At 39.9% G+C, this 15,979-nt stretch overlaps 2 protein-coding genes across 3 annotated transcripts in view; both read right to left on the reverse strand.

Annotated features, from left to right (window-relative positions):
• The window catches only part of si:ch211-266i6.3 (cytoskeleton-associated protein 2), a 7,237-nt gene extending 6,827 nt beyond the window's left edge, over positions 1–410 (reverse strand). The window contains exon 1 of one of the 2 annotated variants that reach the window (XM_053241409.1): positions 207–410. The gene's annotated coding sequence lies outside the window, so the exon portion shown is untranslated. The remainder of the gene's footprint in view (positions 1–206) is intronic. The other variant, XM_053241408.1, reaches the window with a different exon arrangement.
• A 1,537-nt stretch (positions 411–1,947) lies between these two features.
• Positions 1,948–15,587, reverse strand: lhfpl6 (LHFPL tetraspan subfamily member 6). The gene is made up of 4 exons (XM_026910338.3): positions 15,391–15,587; positions 12,266–12,785; positions 3,233–3,331; positions 1,948–2,509 (listed from the first exon to the last, which is right to left on the reverse strand). Exons 2-4 carry the CDS (start codon positions 12,648–12,650, stop codon positions 2,391–2,393), a joined length of 603 nt encoding a protein of 200 aa, XP_026766139.1. The 5' UTR covers positions 12,651–12,785; positions 15,391–15,587; the 3' UTR covers positions 1,948–2,390.
• Positions 15,588–15,979: the final 392 nt, after the last annotated feature.

Below are 15,979 nucleotides of genomic sequence, written 5' to 3' on the forward strand. Positions count from 1 at the left end.
AGTTAGCATAGTTAGAATGTGTGACATTATTGATCATTAATACTAATCCGAAATTTACAATGACACCCACATTTGTGGTTAGGAATTCATTTAGTTAGTTATGTTACTTAAATTCTGGGTGAAAATAAAAATAAAATGAAATAATTCACTGCATTTGTGACTCAGGCTTGTTTTTAATACATTTAACAAAGAAATCCGCATCTTACCTTGACTCCTGAAGATTCGTGGATATAATATTTGTTAATAATCGTCCCAAAAACTATACAAGAACCAAAATAATCTAACTTTTCTTGTTATTATGATTATTATTCTGAAGACAGTCTCACACCGCTGCTTTCAAACACTAAACGTTCAAACTGATTTGACTTTGGCGCTGGAGTTCTTCTTCCTGATTGGTCGTTGGCTGTTTGTAGCTCACTCAATTCAGCCAATCAAATTAAAGAAAGGCGGTCACGTGACATCACGAGCCCTAACGCTCTCTTTTCCAACCGTTTCTTTTGAACCAAAATAACAGCAAGCAACCGGAAATAACGACACCAGTTTTTTTTTTTTTTTTTTTTTTTTTTACTGTAAGGAATGTAATTATTACTGATATTATTAATGATTTTAAGCGATATTATTTGACAATGTCGAGTCTATAAGTTAGCGTGATCTCAACTTTAATTTGACTGCAGAAATACCTGTGAAGTACTACACTACCCACAATCCTAACCGGAAACCCACCAATCAGACGAGGCGCTGTTGTAACCATGGAAACAGTAATGGCGTCTTCACAGCTGAATCGCATAAATGAGCCGTTTGTGTTTTAACGTTAACGAAAGAATTCCATCCATTGTAAGGTAAAAAAAAAAAAAAACAAATGCAAATCTAAACATCGTAAAAACTTTGTCCGGTTTATAAAGAAAATTCAGTGAGCCGTTTGGGAGTCGAAGGAGTCGGAGTCCGTTCTTACTGATGAACCGAGTCAAATGATCCGACTCACTGAAATGAATCGATTCGTAGAAAATGAGTCAAACATGGTGTTTTAGTGTGATTTCAACTGGATTTTGAATTAATTTGCACATTTACGAGTTATTATCCTATCAAATTAGGAGAGAAAACTAATATAATTCACTAATCTTTATTGTTTGTAAATGGACATATAGATTTGACACTAGATGGCAGAAATCTACCTCTATTGCATAAACATTAAACCTTTTTATTAGCCATAGTAGCTTCCCAAGCCTCCTCCCTTCTTCGTGTGACCCACATAAACTGAAATGAAAAGACCTTATTTATGGGAAACCATGTGAAAAAGTAGAATTTGGAGCAGCTGCCATGTTGGATTGTGTTTAATCTCATCCAGTCCTGGTGTTAAACACAGCATTTAACTCAGGATCACTATGATTTAAATGTACACAGATATCTATAAGATATCTAAAGTAAATTTAATCCTTATTGAAGTGTGGAATGAGGTCAGGTTTTTCACACACACACACACACACACACACACACACACACACCTGCTCATGGGTGTTGGGACATGGTGCTGTGTATAAATAATACACTCGTTTCCAAACCCGTCCCATGAGATTGTGACCCAGATATCACAATAAATGCTGGAAGATCTGTGTGTTTATAGAAAACCACCTAGAGAGAAGACAAATATTCTGGATTATGAGCATGAAACACACTAGCAAGGTCATTTCACTTGGAAATGTTCCTCTAGGTGGAGTTTGATATCTCTGAGACCAAACTGCATCTGTTGCTAAATTCCCTCCTTGATCATTATCCAGATCATTATTCATTTTCCTGGTATATGACACAGCCTCTACTAAACTGTAAATGGGGACGGTTTTAAATTAAACTCTGAAATTAACAGCCACAGTTTATAAATTATTGGGAAAGGGGGAAATTATAATAACTAAAATATTTTTGTAAAATAAAAACTACACCATTTATTCTACATTTCAAACAAATGCTCCACACGAGCCGGTTTTTATTGCATGTGAGAAATTTAAGGCAATAAACAGTTCTTATTATTTAAATATAAAGCATTACAACATTAAAATAAAATAAAATAAAATAAAATGTGCAGACTTACAGTTTTTTTTATTATCAATAACTAATAAACTGAAAAATCGGTGACCTGAATAACTTTAGTTATACACTGAGGACAAAAAAATACAACTTTTCTATGTTAAATAAACAAATAAAAATTAAAACTGGCTTAGTAAATAAAGAGCAGATTGTCCTTGTGCCACTCTGAAAAAAAAAATCCAAAAACACACCTTGGAAGGTCAAAGGTCAGTCATGCAAGAAAGTTCAGTGTCTTTCAGGAGTCGTAAAACATGGGTGTGTTAAATGTGTGTGTGTGTGTTAAATGTGTGTGTGTGTGTGTGTGTGCGCTCTCAGTATGGATAGTGTTTCTGTTTTTTCCCGGCGAAGCAGGACATCCACGTACACAGCAGCACAGTGACGGCAGCTCCGACACACGTGCAGTAAAAAGCCCAGCCGAGTTCACACGAACCTGCAGACACACACACACACACACACACACACATACACACACACACAGAACACAGAACTTAACAAACACGAACACAAGTCTCTTATGCTAATTTGTACCACAATAAACTAATAAACTCTGAGAAAATAAAAATTTCATTAGAAATTTTAAAAAATGTCCTTATTATCCCACAGTGCCGCTGAGTTCTGGATTGTGATTGGTCGTCAGGTGTTGATTAGTTTTCTATAACAGCAGCTCTGACAGTAGTGCAGCTGCAAATCACAGGTTTATAATTAATGCGCTTGTTCCGATACGTTATCGTTTCTATAGTAACAGCTCATTCACGGGGACGTGTACAGCACACGCTCCACATAAACAGATTAAAAAAAGTTATGTAACAGTGATGGAAGGAGTCTCCAGTGTTAGAGCTTTGTAACAGTCGGACGTAAAGCTGTAGCTTTAAGTTTTCCAACATTTTCAGGACAGAAGAGTTTACGCTTCTTTGCGGTTTCTCGGTAACATGCGTAACAAGCTGCGACGACTGTTTACAGCTGCTATAACGTAAGTGACAACAGGAACTAACTTGATTCTCCAACATTAAACGTAGCTATAAACAGATAAAAAGTATGGCATGTTCTTTATAAAAAGATTGTAATTGTTGGTAAATTACAGTGGTATAAGAGGAATAAAACACTTGGTGTCGGCTGCTACAGGAAAATAATGTTGGAAATGTTGTGATCTTACCGAGTTTAAACTGGTCGGAGGTGTTGCTGCAGGTCTGTTTCACCTCCTCACTGTCCCATCCGAGAGGATACAGAGCACAACCAGAGCCGATCAGCAAACCTGCACACTCACACACACACACACACACGCACACACGCACACGCACATAGACACACACACACGCACACAGACACACACACACACACAAGCACAGAGTTTAATTTGTGTATTAACAGCTACAGAAATGTCGGAATTAATATTTTATTGGACATTAATTGCACACGATGGATTAAACTGTTCTAATGCAATACACACACACATATACGCATGCACACACACACACACACACACACACACACAGACACACACACAGTCGTGTTTGTGTATAGTGCTGAGTGTGAATCATGTGATCAAGACAGAGACAACAATGTGCAGTGGGAGTCACTTTACTGAGTCGACTCTTTTGAACAAACCCCATTTCACTGAATCAAACTTAGCAGTTTTGATTTTGTTACTGATTCACCAGTCAGATCAGCATCCAAAAATACGTAAAAATAAATAAATAATAAATAAATAAATAAATAAATAGATAGATAGATACACTGTCAGATGCTGAGCTTTGACTTTGAAGGAGGAATCGTTTGCAAATCGGCCAGCGTTACAGTAACACACTGAGTCACACACAGAGGAAAGAGGGTTAGTCTTATAGCAAATATATATACATAACTAGAAAAACACGTAACTAGAAAGATTGAAATTTTTTTATATATTTAAAAACAAATACGTACACCCCAACCTTCTCAGCGCTGCTGTTTTTCTGCTCTGCATTAAACCACACGCTTATGTTCACGATCAGAGACAAACAAAATGATCAGAGGTCTATGGAAAATGTCTGTTTGCTTTCCCGTGGTTTAAAATTCTCCTTTACGCATTTCCCATGAGTCCACACTGAACAGGAAGCACATTGCAGGACTAAAATGATCAGATGATCACAGAGATGGTCAAAAAGTAATCAGTAATTTAGTCTTTAATTTTCTTAGAGAAAGAAGGAGGACAAAAACACAGACTTGAACGATCTGGATGTAAATACAATCACAGAGAAGCACCTCGAAATTGTCTCCATGGAAACCTAATCTTGTCCAAATAGGGCTTGTTTAAGTTTTGTTGTTAATGATTACATTACGAGCGTTTTCGTTTTAGTTTTCCAGCAGAATATGGAGTAGCGTTGACCCAAATTTCCTCCTGAATTGAGCCGTCAGAGAGCTGAAACCCCCTTCAGCACCGCGCCATCTGCCATCTCACACACCACTAATAAAGAACGCTCTGAAAATAATCCTGGCATTGCCTCATCACAGCGTGTAGAGGACGCGGGGGGAAAGTAAGCAGCTGGTCGTAGTGGGAAGACGACAGGAAAAAGTGCGACATTCCCTCCATCTGAGCTGGTCCGGACTGACGGCATGTCGGAAATGTGTGTGAAAGCAGGCGGTGGACGAAGATCCCACACACACGTCCATCTGCTTCTGCTTAGCATCAAGACCACAAACGTGCTAACAGAGCCAACGATGAATGCTTTTATGAGTTTATTGTTTTATTAGGACCCTCATTAGCTGTTAGCAGCTGTTTCTCCTGCAGGAGGAGGTCTGCGTCTCTCACTCAGGTCTCGAGAAAGGTCATGGCTGGGGGTCACATCACAAAACTCCCTTACTGAAAGCAGCATAAGGCGACGGAACATCTACTGCTTTTCCACCGAACCCAGAAGTATCCATTTTTAAAAATGATTTTGAAATAAAGCAGGTCAGATCTCGGACGTGTGCGAATTTATCGCGTGTCTCCTTCACAGAGCTCGAAACACGGCCAGCGTGAGCATCCAAACGCAGCCGAGGGTGCCAATACTTTCCCCCCAAACATAGATGCTTGAGCACAAACTTTATCAGACGACATTAAAATACAGCAAACAAAAAGTGTGATTTTAAAGTTTTTGAAGATTTTTTTCATTCACAAATCTCACAACCTAACACCTTTAAAGGTCAGAGCTCCCTCCTGGTCAAAGGTTAAAGGTCATACAGAGGTGATTCGGTGTTCATAGCAAAGAGCTGGTGGTTATTTCTGAGCTCCGTGATTGCTGCACTGTGCCTTTTAATCATCACGGCTGTGTTTCAATACGGTTTTAAAAACGCCCTCATTCACTCCACCTTCACCATGTCATCGCTGAAGACTCCGAGAGGACGTTTTACCCAGAATGCATTGCAATCTGAGTCAAATTCCACACGCAAGGGGACACGTAGCCGATACACACTTTTGGGGGGAAGTCTACAAGGGCGTACTACACACACTGGAATGCAGAGGGGTATCTTCAGGCATTATCATACCAAACACACACCTCTCTCTCTCTCTCGCTCTGTGTGTATGTGTTTATGTCCCTATTATTAACACTGTGTGTCTGAGATCTTGGCACACACACACACACACACACACACACACACAAACACACACACCTCAAACCTCTCATTAGGAATCTTCTCACAGCTTTGAGGTTTTTAATTTATAGCTCAATTTTCTAAAAGCAGCTCTGAAATGAGAGAAAATGAAGCTCAGTCGTCCCGTAGCTCGTTATAAAAGAGAATAATATCGCACCTGCATTATCTCCGGCTGCCAGATCGTGCCCAGATTATCATTATCGTGAAATTATTTATGTGTAAAATATTCTCTTATAACGCTGCTTTGTCTTAAAGATCGTTTAAAGTCACTCCAGAGCTCAATTACAGAAAAGTACAAGGTCTGAGTTGGTCTGAGTTTTTAATTTAATTTTATTTCCGAACGTGCGCTCGAACACTCGTTCTCAAAACCATCCTTAATATTAATCACATTAGTCACGGTGGATCCGGAGCAAATCCCGGGAGCACAGGGAGCCGGGCGGGAATATTTCACCTCGCTGCAGTTCAGAGTGTAACCAGCGGGGGGCGATGAATATCGAACATCAGTGCTAGCTGTACGAGTTACACCAAGAGTTATTTTTTAAATTATCACACAAACAGAGAGTGGATAATTTATGAGTCCAAAGTAGCACTAATTCGAGATCCTGTGTGCGATGATGCGATATATAACCAGCTCTTTTCTTTGAGGAAGTTAAACTCTAGCTACAGCGAGACTCGTAGCTGTTTTAGTCGCTGTGCAACAATAAGAGAAATAAATGTTCAGATTCAAAATAAATAAAATGTTGTTGTTGTTGTTGTAGGTGTGTACCTTGTGCGTGCGACGTAAATTCCATCTTTACACCTTTAAATTTTTTTTTAAACAATAATACATTTAATTTAATATTTTTACAGCATATTGTTTTGCGTTAAGTTGTCTCTCTCTGATTCAGCGATACGCACTTGTGTATAACGTCGTCTCTGATCAACAGTTAATCATTAATATATAGTGTATAACGATCATAATCAATATATCACATGATACATGATTTTGGTCACATGACCAACTTTTCAGAAGTTATCAGCATTTGTATGAAACACAGTTTGAACACATAGTGCACTACATAGGGTGCCTACATTTTAAAATAAATAAATAAATAAATAAAAATCCACAATACTGGTGAGATACAATATTTACATCTTACGATTTTTTCATTAATTTTTAACAAAACGACATTTATTGCTAGCTATAAATGACTATTGACTATTTTGTTTCTTACTTTCCTCACTCTGAGGCACAGAGCACATTTGATTGCAAGTAACACACACACACACACACATACACACACACTCGTCCTCTACAGTAATCGATGGAGTCGGTGGTGGAGGAAAACACACAGCTCACTTTCTCGTTAATGGCGTTTCAGTTCAGTCGCCGCTTTTTTTGTGAAACGGAAAATCTATCTCCTCGGGACGGCTGTGGAATTTTCCAGAACAACAGAAGGACACAGCGGGTGTCGCAGAAAGCCACGTTTCTTATTTCCCCCCTCACTAAAACACGATCACGAGGACTTTCAGAGGCTTCTGATTAGCTCTAGTGTGAGAATTTTAATGGATATAAACTTTATATAACGTGTAAAGGATTAAAAATAATAAATATAAATGCAGAAGAAAAGAATACTGTTACATCATACAGTCTTAGGAGGAAACAAAGGCTCCCCAGAAGGTTCTTTGGAAGGTTTATTTGCTTGAAGATAACCGAGCAATTATATATTTCTAGCAGATTTTTTTTTTGGTTGCGTCCCAAATATACAAGGTTTTGTCCTTCTGTGATTGTGGACAGGCAGCTTGTATCACTCACTAGGAGATCCGTAAAGATTCCAGCAGCTAGAACTCTTCAAGAGATCAGAAAGGATTCCAAGGAGAACCCTTGAAGAACTCTTTTTAATGACTTACACCATGAACATGACGTTTACGCCGTAACATTTTGAATTAACGAAGTGACAGATCAGCGCACGGTACCACAGAACAGAAGAAACCCTTCGAGAATAAAAAAAAAAGTTTTTTAAACAGGAAAACCACCTGATAGCTCCGCCCCTTTTGCTACGTTGCCACAGTTTCTTTCTCAGTGGTTTTCATTGGGTTGTTATTAGTTCACTACATCTCACACACTGATGCACTAACAGTACACAAAGTTACAGCTCAGCCATTCTGGATTTCATTTCTGTGTTATGAATATATACAGACTGCTGCCCCCTGCAGGTGTGGAGAGTCATTTCCTCATTTCCTCGCATCCGTCGCCGTAAATCGAGACGATTACTAGCACAATAAAAGACCTCCAGAGTCCAGATGAGCATCGTTCATAGACAATGACTAACGTAGAAAGCAAAAGGAAGATTTATTGTTTTTAGTTAAAATAAAATGTTAAAAGTGACTTTATGATGCTATTCTAGAGTTTCAAATACATCCATGATGGATCTCGGGATTTCACAAACCTCGGATCTCGGATGAAAATATGTCAGAATCTAAGTTGGGGTGTGTTTAGAGTTTAAGGTCTAATTCACACTAAAAAAGGTCAATTTGAGAACGTAAATTTTTTATGTTTTGGCGACAATCACGTTTTCAGCCATTTTCCAGAAAGATTCCTGTCCACAGAGAAACACGGAAACTATACAAAATTGCGTACACACTGGGCGTCTGGCCTTTACATCATTCCCTTACATCATTTTCCGTTGTATTGACAAGATAATACGTGCTTTCTCAGACGTCCCAGTGTCACTTGTGTATCTCATAAACAGAAAACTGTAACACAATAAAATCCACCATCTTGGAATTGTGGAGGTCACAATATGACAATCTTACATCAGCACACTACAACACAAAAACAGTGTCTTCAGATTTAGCCACTTTGGAGAGTGGATTCAGAAAGGTGTGTGTGCGTGTGTGTGTGTGTGTGTGTCAGCTTGACAGCCTGCTGGTTGCTCAGCGAGGCCGCTAAGCTGCTGCTAAAGCATTACTCAGAACCCAAGCTGTCAACACACATCGATACAATAAGACACAGAACATAACTCAACTCTCCCCCCACACACACACACACACACACACACACACACACACAGTAGACGTGTGTGTATCCAAGCACGGACATGAACTCATTTTCTTTTCACCAGCAGATGATAAAAGCGTGTTTATGAGCAGAACAATGTGAGATTTATTTCAGAAACACTGCGGCCTTTCTTCATTTCTTCTTCAGCCACAGAGTGAACATCCTCACATCTAACACGTTAAATTCAATCGAATGCGCTCGGTTTATTCACACTGGAGATCAGGAAAGCAAGAATTGTTTCCATTGAAATTAATTTTTCCTTTCCAAATGTCACTGAAGAAAAAAAACAAGTGTGAATGAAACTACATAAAGGAGGAAGACAGTCTCTGAAGAAACTGGCACTCCTCCTCTCCTCAGATGCAGCACTGAAAAAAGAATACAATCCCACAATTCTGTTCACCGAACAAAAGAAAACCACAGCAGCGTAAGTGTTACAGGGATATCGCTATAAATCTACAGAGACGTCCTGCAGAACCCAGAGACGGAACCCAACACCATCAAGTAGTGACATGAACGGTGAAGAGCGCTCACTGATTTACTTTTCCCTCTGAAGGGAACGACGGAACATTCCAGACTGATTGCTCTGCGGAGAATGCAGCGCTGCATACCGGAGAGGACCTGATAGAGACCATGCACACAGAGACACTACTGTTTACTCGCTCATGGAAAGTTTGAACAAATGTGTGTGAGTGTGAAAGAGACAGAGACAGAGAGTGTGTGCGATGAAATATTATGTCCATGTTTATGTCCCAGTCTCACAATATGTTCACACCCGCTAGCTGTGAACCTTCATGCCGTCGTCGAACTGCTTCCTCCCAGACGTGCGAAGTCGTTGATAGTCACAGGAGGAGAGCGCTAATAACGCTGTACGGACGCTGTGATTGGCTAGCATCGCCCTGATTGACAGGAGAGACAGGAAGTATGTCCCGCCCACCAAGACAGCAGGACAGTTATATGCTCTCTCATTTCTCGTCCAAACAAATGCGGATATTTTTTAAAAAATGTAGCTTTTACTTCTCTGTTAAACACAAAAAAAGTCCCATCCATCCATCTATCCATCCAAAACAGTGTTTCTGAACACATCCACATGAACACTCTTTGAAAATGGTCACATGATCACACCAGCCCACGAGGCTCAATAGTACGTCATTAAAAGTTATACCTCAAGAATAGCGTTAAGAGCCACGTGTTAAAAAGTAGAGCAAGAGAAATGCAGAAAAACACCAACGTGGCCAAAAACTAGAAAAACACAAAGATTCAGCAACAGAAACCGTGGAAACTGAGGCCATAACACAGAGAAAATCTATATTCTCAGAAATGGCTGTATGGGTGTGGCCGCCCACACCCATACAGCCATTTCTGAGAATATAGATTTTCTCTGTGTTATGGCCTCAGTTTCCACGGTTTCTGTTGCTGAATCTTTGTGTTTTTCTAGTTTCAGGGCTAATCAGCTGATCAGGGCTCGTTACACACCGTTGCACGTTAACAATGTTAACACGCTCTTCACGCAACACACCTGAGGCGGGAATATACTTCTGACGAAATCTGCCTCTCATCTCCATCTCATTCCCAACCCTCTGTCTCTCATCTAACCTTCTTAACCCGCGTGTTTATAAAGTAAGAGACTGGAGATGAACTGATAAGGAAACACACACACACACACACACACACACACAAACAGAAGTGGTGCGTTATCTACAGATTTCCCTCTCACACTCATCCTGTCACCTCACTGTGGGAAACATTCTTTACATTCCCGAGTGAGACATCAGGGAGACCCCTGGGAGAACACACACACACACACACACACACACACACACACACACACAGAGTCTGTAAAAGGAATTCATTCTTCTATCTAGTTGATTATCCCAGTATCATAACCAAACAAATGGGGATTAAATTGCTTCTCATTCATTCATCCATCATAAAGTCCATCTATTTATCCAGCCATCCTTTCATTCATCCACCCATCCATCCATATACACAATAAAGCATCCACCCAGTCTGTAGACTACAGTCACATTGAGAAGGAGAGGAGAGAAGAGAAGAGAAGCAAAGAGAAAGAAGAGAAGAGAAGAAGAGAGGAAAGAAGAGAAGAGAGGAGAGGAGAGAAGAGAGTCCTTGACACACACTCCTTATAACCTTATATGAGCAATTCTGTCTCATTCTCTCTCTCACACACACACACACACACACAGAGGCACAGAGCATCACCAGTTATTATTATTATTATTATTTCTGTCCACAAGTGTGTGACCGAATGTGCAGAGAAAGAAAAGAAAAGTAAAAAAGAAGAATAAGAGATGGAGGGATAGCTAGAAAGAGAGAGAGAGAGAGAGAGAGAGAGAGAAACTTTTTACACCTGAGTGAAAGAAAATGATGTTTGTGTCTCACTACACCAGCTCCACTAGTAAGTTTGGTACAACACACACACACACACACACACACACCCCGACACACACACACACACACACACCCCGACACACACAATCTACCATCATATAAGCAATCAACACAACCAAACAAAATTATAAAATTAAATAAAACAAAGACGCAATGAAGGAATGTGAATGCCCATCCACCAATCCTTTCATTCATCTATCCATCATCTATCCATCTCTCTACCCACTCACCCATCCACCCATATATCCAATAATACATCCATCCCTCAGCCATCCGCCCACCCACCATTCCATCCATTCATTCACCTCCCATCCATCCATCCATCCACTGACCCTGTAATGCATCCAGCCATCCATCCATCCATCCCTCAAGCCATCCACCTACCCACCATTCCTTTTATTCATTCATCCATCCATCCATCCACCAATTCAGCCACCCCTCCAACCATAGACCCATTACTACAGCCAACCTATAATCCATCCATTCAGTCTTCTACCTAGTTTTTTATGCCAGTATCATAACCAGAAAATGGGGATTAACTTCTCATCCATCAATCCATCCATCCATCCATCCATCTATCCATCATATAGTCCATCTATATATCCAGCCATCCTTTCATTCATCCACCCATCCATCCATATACACAATAAAGCATCCACCCACCAACCATCCTTTCATCTATCCATCAATTCACCCACGCATTCATCAATTAACCCACTCACCAGTTTACCCATCCATCCATCCATCCATCCATCCATTCATTCACCCACCTATTTCATACAGCAAGCAGAGGTTAATGTCCCTGATCAAACACTGGGGATTAAACGGTTTCTCCTACAACCATCTATCTCTCCATCCATCCATCCATCCATCCATCCAAACATGTATATCAAGTCCATCATGTAAGTGTTTATCCATGTCTTCAAACTGCTTCTATCTATCTATCTATCTATCTATCTATCTATCTATCTATCTATCCATCTATCTGTTTATGCAAATTATCATATGCAAATGTCTATGATAAAGCCCATCCATCTAATCCATTATACAAAGATCTACCTCTATCTGATGTCCAGATTTGAAACATTAAACTGCATCTCATCCATCCATCTACTTTTCTCCCAAACTTACCTCCTACAAACTGGATCCCTCCTGCTGCTCGCCCGATGGTGCGTGATATGATGTCCGACACACAGCAGCCCATGAGAGCCGTGAGGGCCACGAGCAGCAGCAGGCCACACCCGGTTCCCGTCACCACCGTACAGATCCTCCACTCCAGACTGGGGATGCTCAGGAACGAGGCATAGCGTCCACAATGCTCCATCATCACCGTGCCGCCGTGGACCTCATCGCGCACCGGGTACGAGCAGCGCCGGAACGTCCCGAACGATACCGGCTTCCCCATCTGAGAGCCCAGGAGCCAGTAGGGCATGAAGAATCCCACACAGGAGACGGCGGCGCTTAGCAGTGAGATCAGAGCCCACGCTATGCCAACGTACGTCAGACTGGAGCCCATCTCTCACACAGATCTGATTTAAACGTGTGTGAATGTTCTACACTCGTACCTTCCTGATCCACATGTTCTATGGGGAGTCCTTTGGTCTCAAGTTAGTAAAACTGGAGGTCTGGTGTCCATCTCTCCAGCTCTGACCTATAATGAGGAACAGAGAATGAGACACCTAAGAAGGTTTGTTCATCTTTGGTCCCATACAGTGCATCTGGTGTCCATCAGACGGTTGTCTGTTACCTATTAGTGTTTGATACACCACATCTCCTCAACCTCATCATGACCTGATAAGTGGAATCAGGTGGGTTTGATCAGAGGTTCTTGATCCAGTTCCTCAGGTCACCACACATATCTAAGCACTATCTAAAGTCCAAACAGACCTGATTACCTGGTTCAGGTGTTTTAGGAAATGGAACCCATGACAAACATGACCTGGGTGAAGAATTTCTGCTTAAACACACTTGGTCATGAATCAGGTTTGTTAGAAAAGAAACATCACCAAATCTCGCTGCATTCCAGACATACAGGGGCAGAATTTGATCTCTACACTGATCATCATTCATCATGTGATCATAATCTCGACCTGCTCCCTTAGATCTTCCATTCCAGAAAAAAAAGAGTTGATTCTAGATCACCAGACTCAGGTCTGAAGGCATGATCTGATAAACTGAAAGGCTTAAGAGATGATATCCTTTTGTTACCATGACAACAGCTACCGAAGTTGTGGCTGACATTAAATTAGACACTTTGAACACTTTTAAACCAGAAAATACAACCATATATGGTGTCAAAGTTATTGAGCTTTTAAAAAGTTCCTATAAGAAACACTTTAATGTGTCTAACATCATATCAAACAGGTCATTTAAGCTTAAAACTATAATAAATAAATAATTACAATACTGTACATCAAAATATACGTCACAGACCCCAGTTTGAGAACCACAGTGTTACTGTATTTAATTCATAAATCTTCAGTAGATATTAGCAGAGTGCGGTTTTTCCTGCTCTAACACACCTGAGATAAATAATAATAAATATGAATATAAATATAAATATATAATACTGAGCAGAATTAGTGCAAGGTTCTCAAAGTACTTGTTATATCAGACTCGTGACTTTCCTGTGAAGTTTATTTAAGACGGAACAATTCAGTTTTATTTATGTAGCACTTTTAACAATAGATATCATCACAAAGCAGCTTTAGATAAATAGAATTTTAGACATAACACACGACATTACAGACACCAAATACGAACGAGACACACTCATCTGTAAGTCAGTAAGTAAGGTAGATGCATACAGTGTCATATGGAATGAAGGATCAAGTGGTATAAAGTATCATATGGTATAAAGTGTCATGTGGAATAAAGTGTCATGTGGAATAAAGTATCATATGGAATAAATTATCATGTGGAATAAAGCCTCATGTGGAATAAAGTATTATATGGTATAAATTATCATGTGAAATAAAGAGTCATGTGGAATAAAGCATCATATGGTATAAATTATCATGTGGAATAAAGTAACGTGGAATAAAGTGTCATGTGGAATAAAGTATCAGATGGTATAAATTATCATGTGAAATAAAGTATCATGTGGAATAAATTATCATGTGGAATAAATTATCATGTGGAATAAAGTATCATGTGGAATAAAGTATCATATGGTATAAATTATCATGTGGAATAAAGTGTCATATGGAATAAATTATCATGTGGAATAAATTATCATGTGGAATAAAGTATCATGTGGAATAAAGTATCATATGGTATAAAGTATCATGTGGAATAAATTATCATGTGGAATAAATTATCATGTGGAATAAAGTATCATGTGGAATAAAGTATCATATGGTATAAATTATCATGTGGAATAAAGTATCATGTGAAATAAAGTGTCATGTGGAATAAAGTGACAGTAAGTTAATAAATATCATAAAAACAGAACATTAAAGATAAGCGTAGACAATCTGAAGCAGGCAGATGATGTGCATTTACATTCTAGAAATGTAAATAAATGTAGCTTTAGATCCCTAATGAGCAAGGTGAGGAGAAACTCCCTGAGACAACATGAGGAAGAACCCTTGAGAAGAACCAGAAGAACTCTAAATGGAACCCGTCCTCTTCAGGGTTTATGGTGTAGAAGATGAGACAGGCCGTAGCGAGGGTGTTGGGAATATTGTGAATGAGAATCCTGGGACGAGCAGCAGGACAGTGTTTACGATAACAGCAGCAGCAGCTCTAAAGCATCCAGGTCAGATTAAACACTGAGGAGTTAAATGTTCCTGAGGAAGCGTGAATGATCCAGGTCTCAGAAATTAAACGGAGAACCTGGTGTGTGTGTGTGTGTGTGTGTGTGTAGGATCGGTTCTTCTCTTGACACTGTGTGAGTTTTCCTAATCATGTGTTTGGTTAAGAAGTTAAAGTGGGAGATTTGTCTACGGTGTGAACTTTCCAGCTAGTGTTAATGATAACACAGATGGATGGAGTTGTTAGGATATTTCACACACACACACACACACACACATGAGGTGGTTAAATATTCGCCCATTTTATCTGGTAGTGTAAATGAAAGCTCTGAATCTCACTAACACTTCACACACTGCTGGAATCTCCAGAGCAATATGAACACTGATGTGCTGAACATACACACTGGTCCTTCACAGCTATGAGTCTGAACTTTAAATTAAAAACAAAACACCGACAAACATCTTATTCAAGCATTAAAGATGAAATATAAAAGCTCTTACATGTCCAGGGCTCAGATCCTCTCAGATACACGCGCAGAGTTTTTTGGGGAAAACAACAACAACAACAACAACAACTTTCATGCACAAAAAAGAAAATAATCAATCTTTCAAGCTTCACGCGCTGCTTTAAGTTCCCTCACCGACAGAGCGCGAGCCACTCCAGCCGCCGCCGCCGCCGCCGCACACATGCACGCGCCGCCACGGTGATCGCAGTGCGTGCGCGCGTCCTCGGTAAACCCCGCCCACACAGAGCGCGAGACTCACGGGTGGGTCCGATAGAGCTGAAGGCAGTAAAGAATCACCTTTGTAGTGTGCAAGACTTTTTAAAAAATATATATATATATATTTTTTTTTTTTCAATAAATAACAGCAATGAAAATGTTAAACTTTCCCCTTTAATGAATAAACCGCCGTGTGACGTGCTGTTATAGTAAAATAATCAACAACAGGCTGATGGAATGAAGCTGATTACTTTCCTCTAACAGCACGTGCCTGAGTGTTTTATTCCTCTTACACCACAGCAACTTAGCAACAGTTACAACTTCTTCTTTACTAAAGAACGACACATCATACTTTTTATCCATTTATA

This window comes from Pangasianodon hypophthalmus, chromosome 17 (genome assembly GCF_027358585.1).
Source record: "Pangasianodon hypophthalmus isolate fPanHyp1 chromosome 17, fPanHyp1.pri, whole genome shotgun sequence".
In the NCBI taxonomy this organism is placed as follows: Eukaryota; Metazoa; Chordata; class Actinopteri; order Siluriformes; family Pangasiidae; genus Pangasianodon; species Pangasianodon hypophthalmus.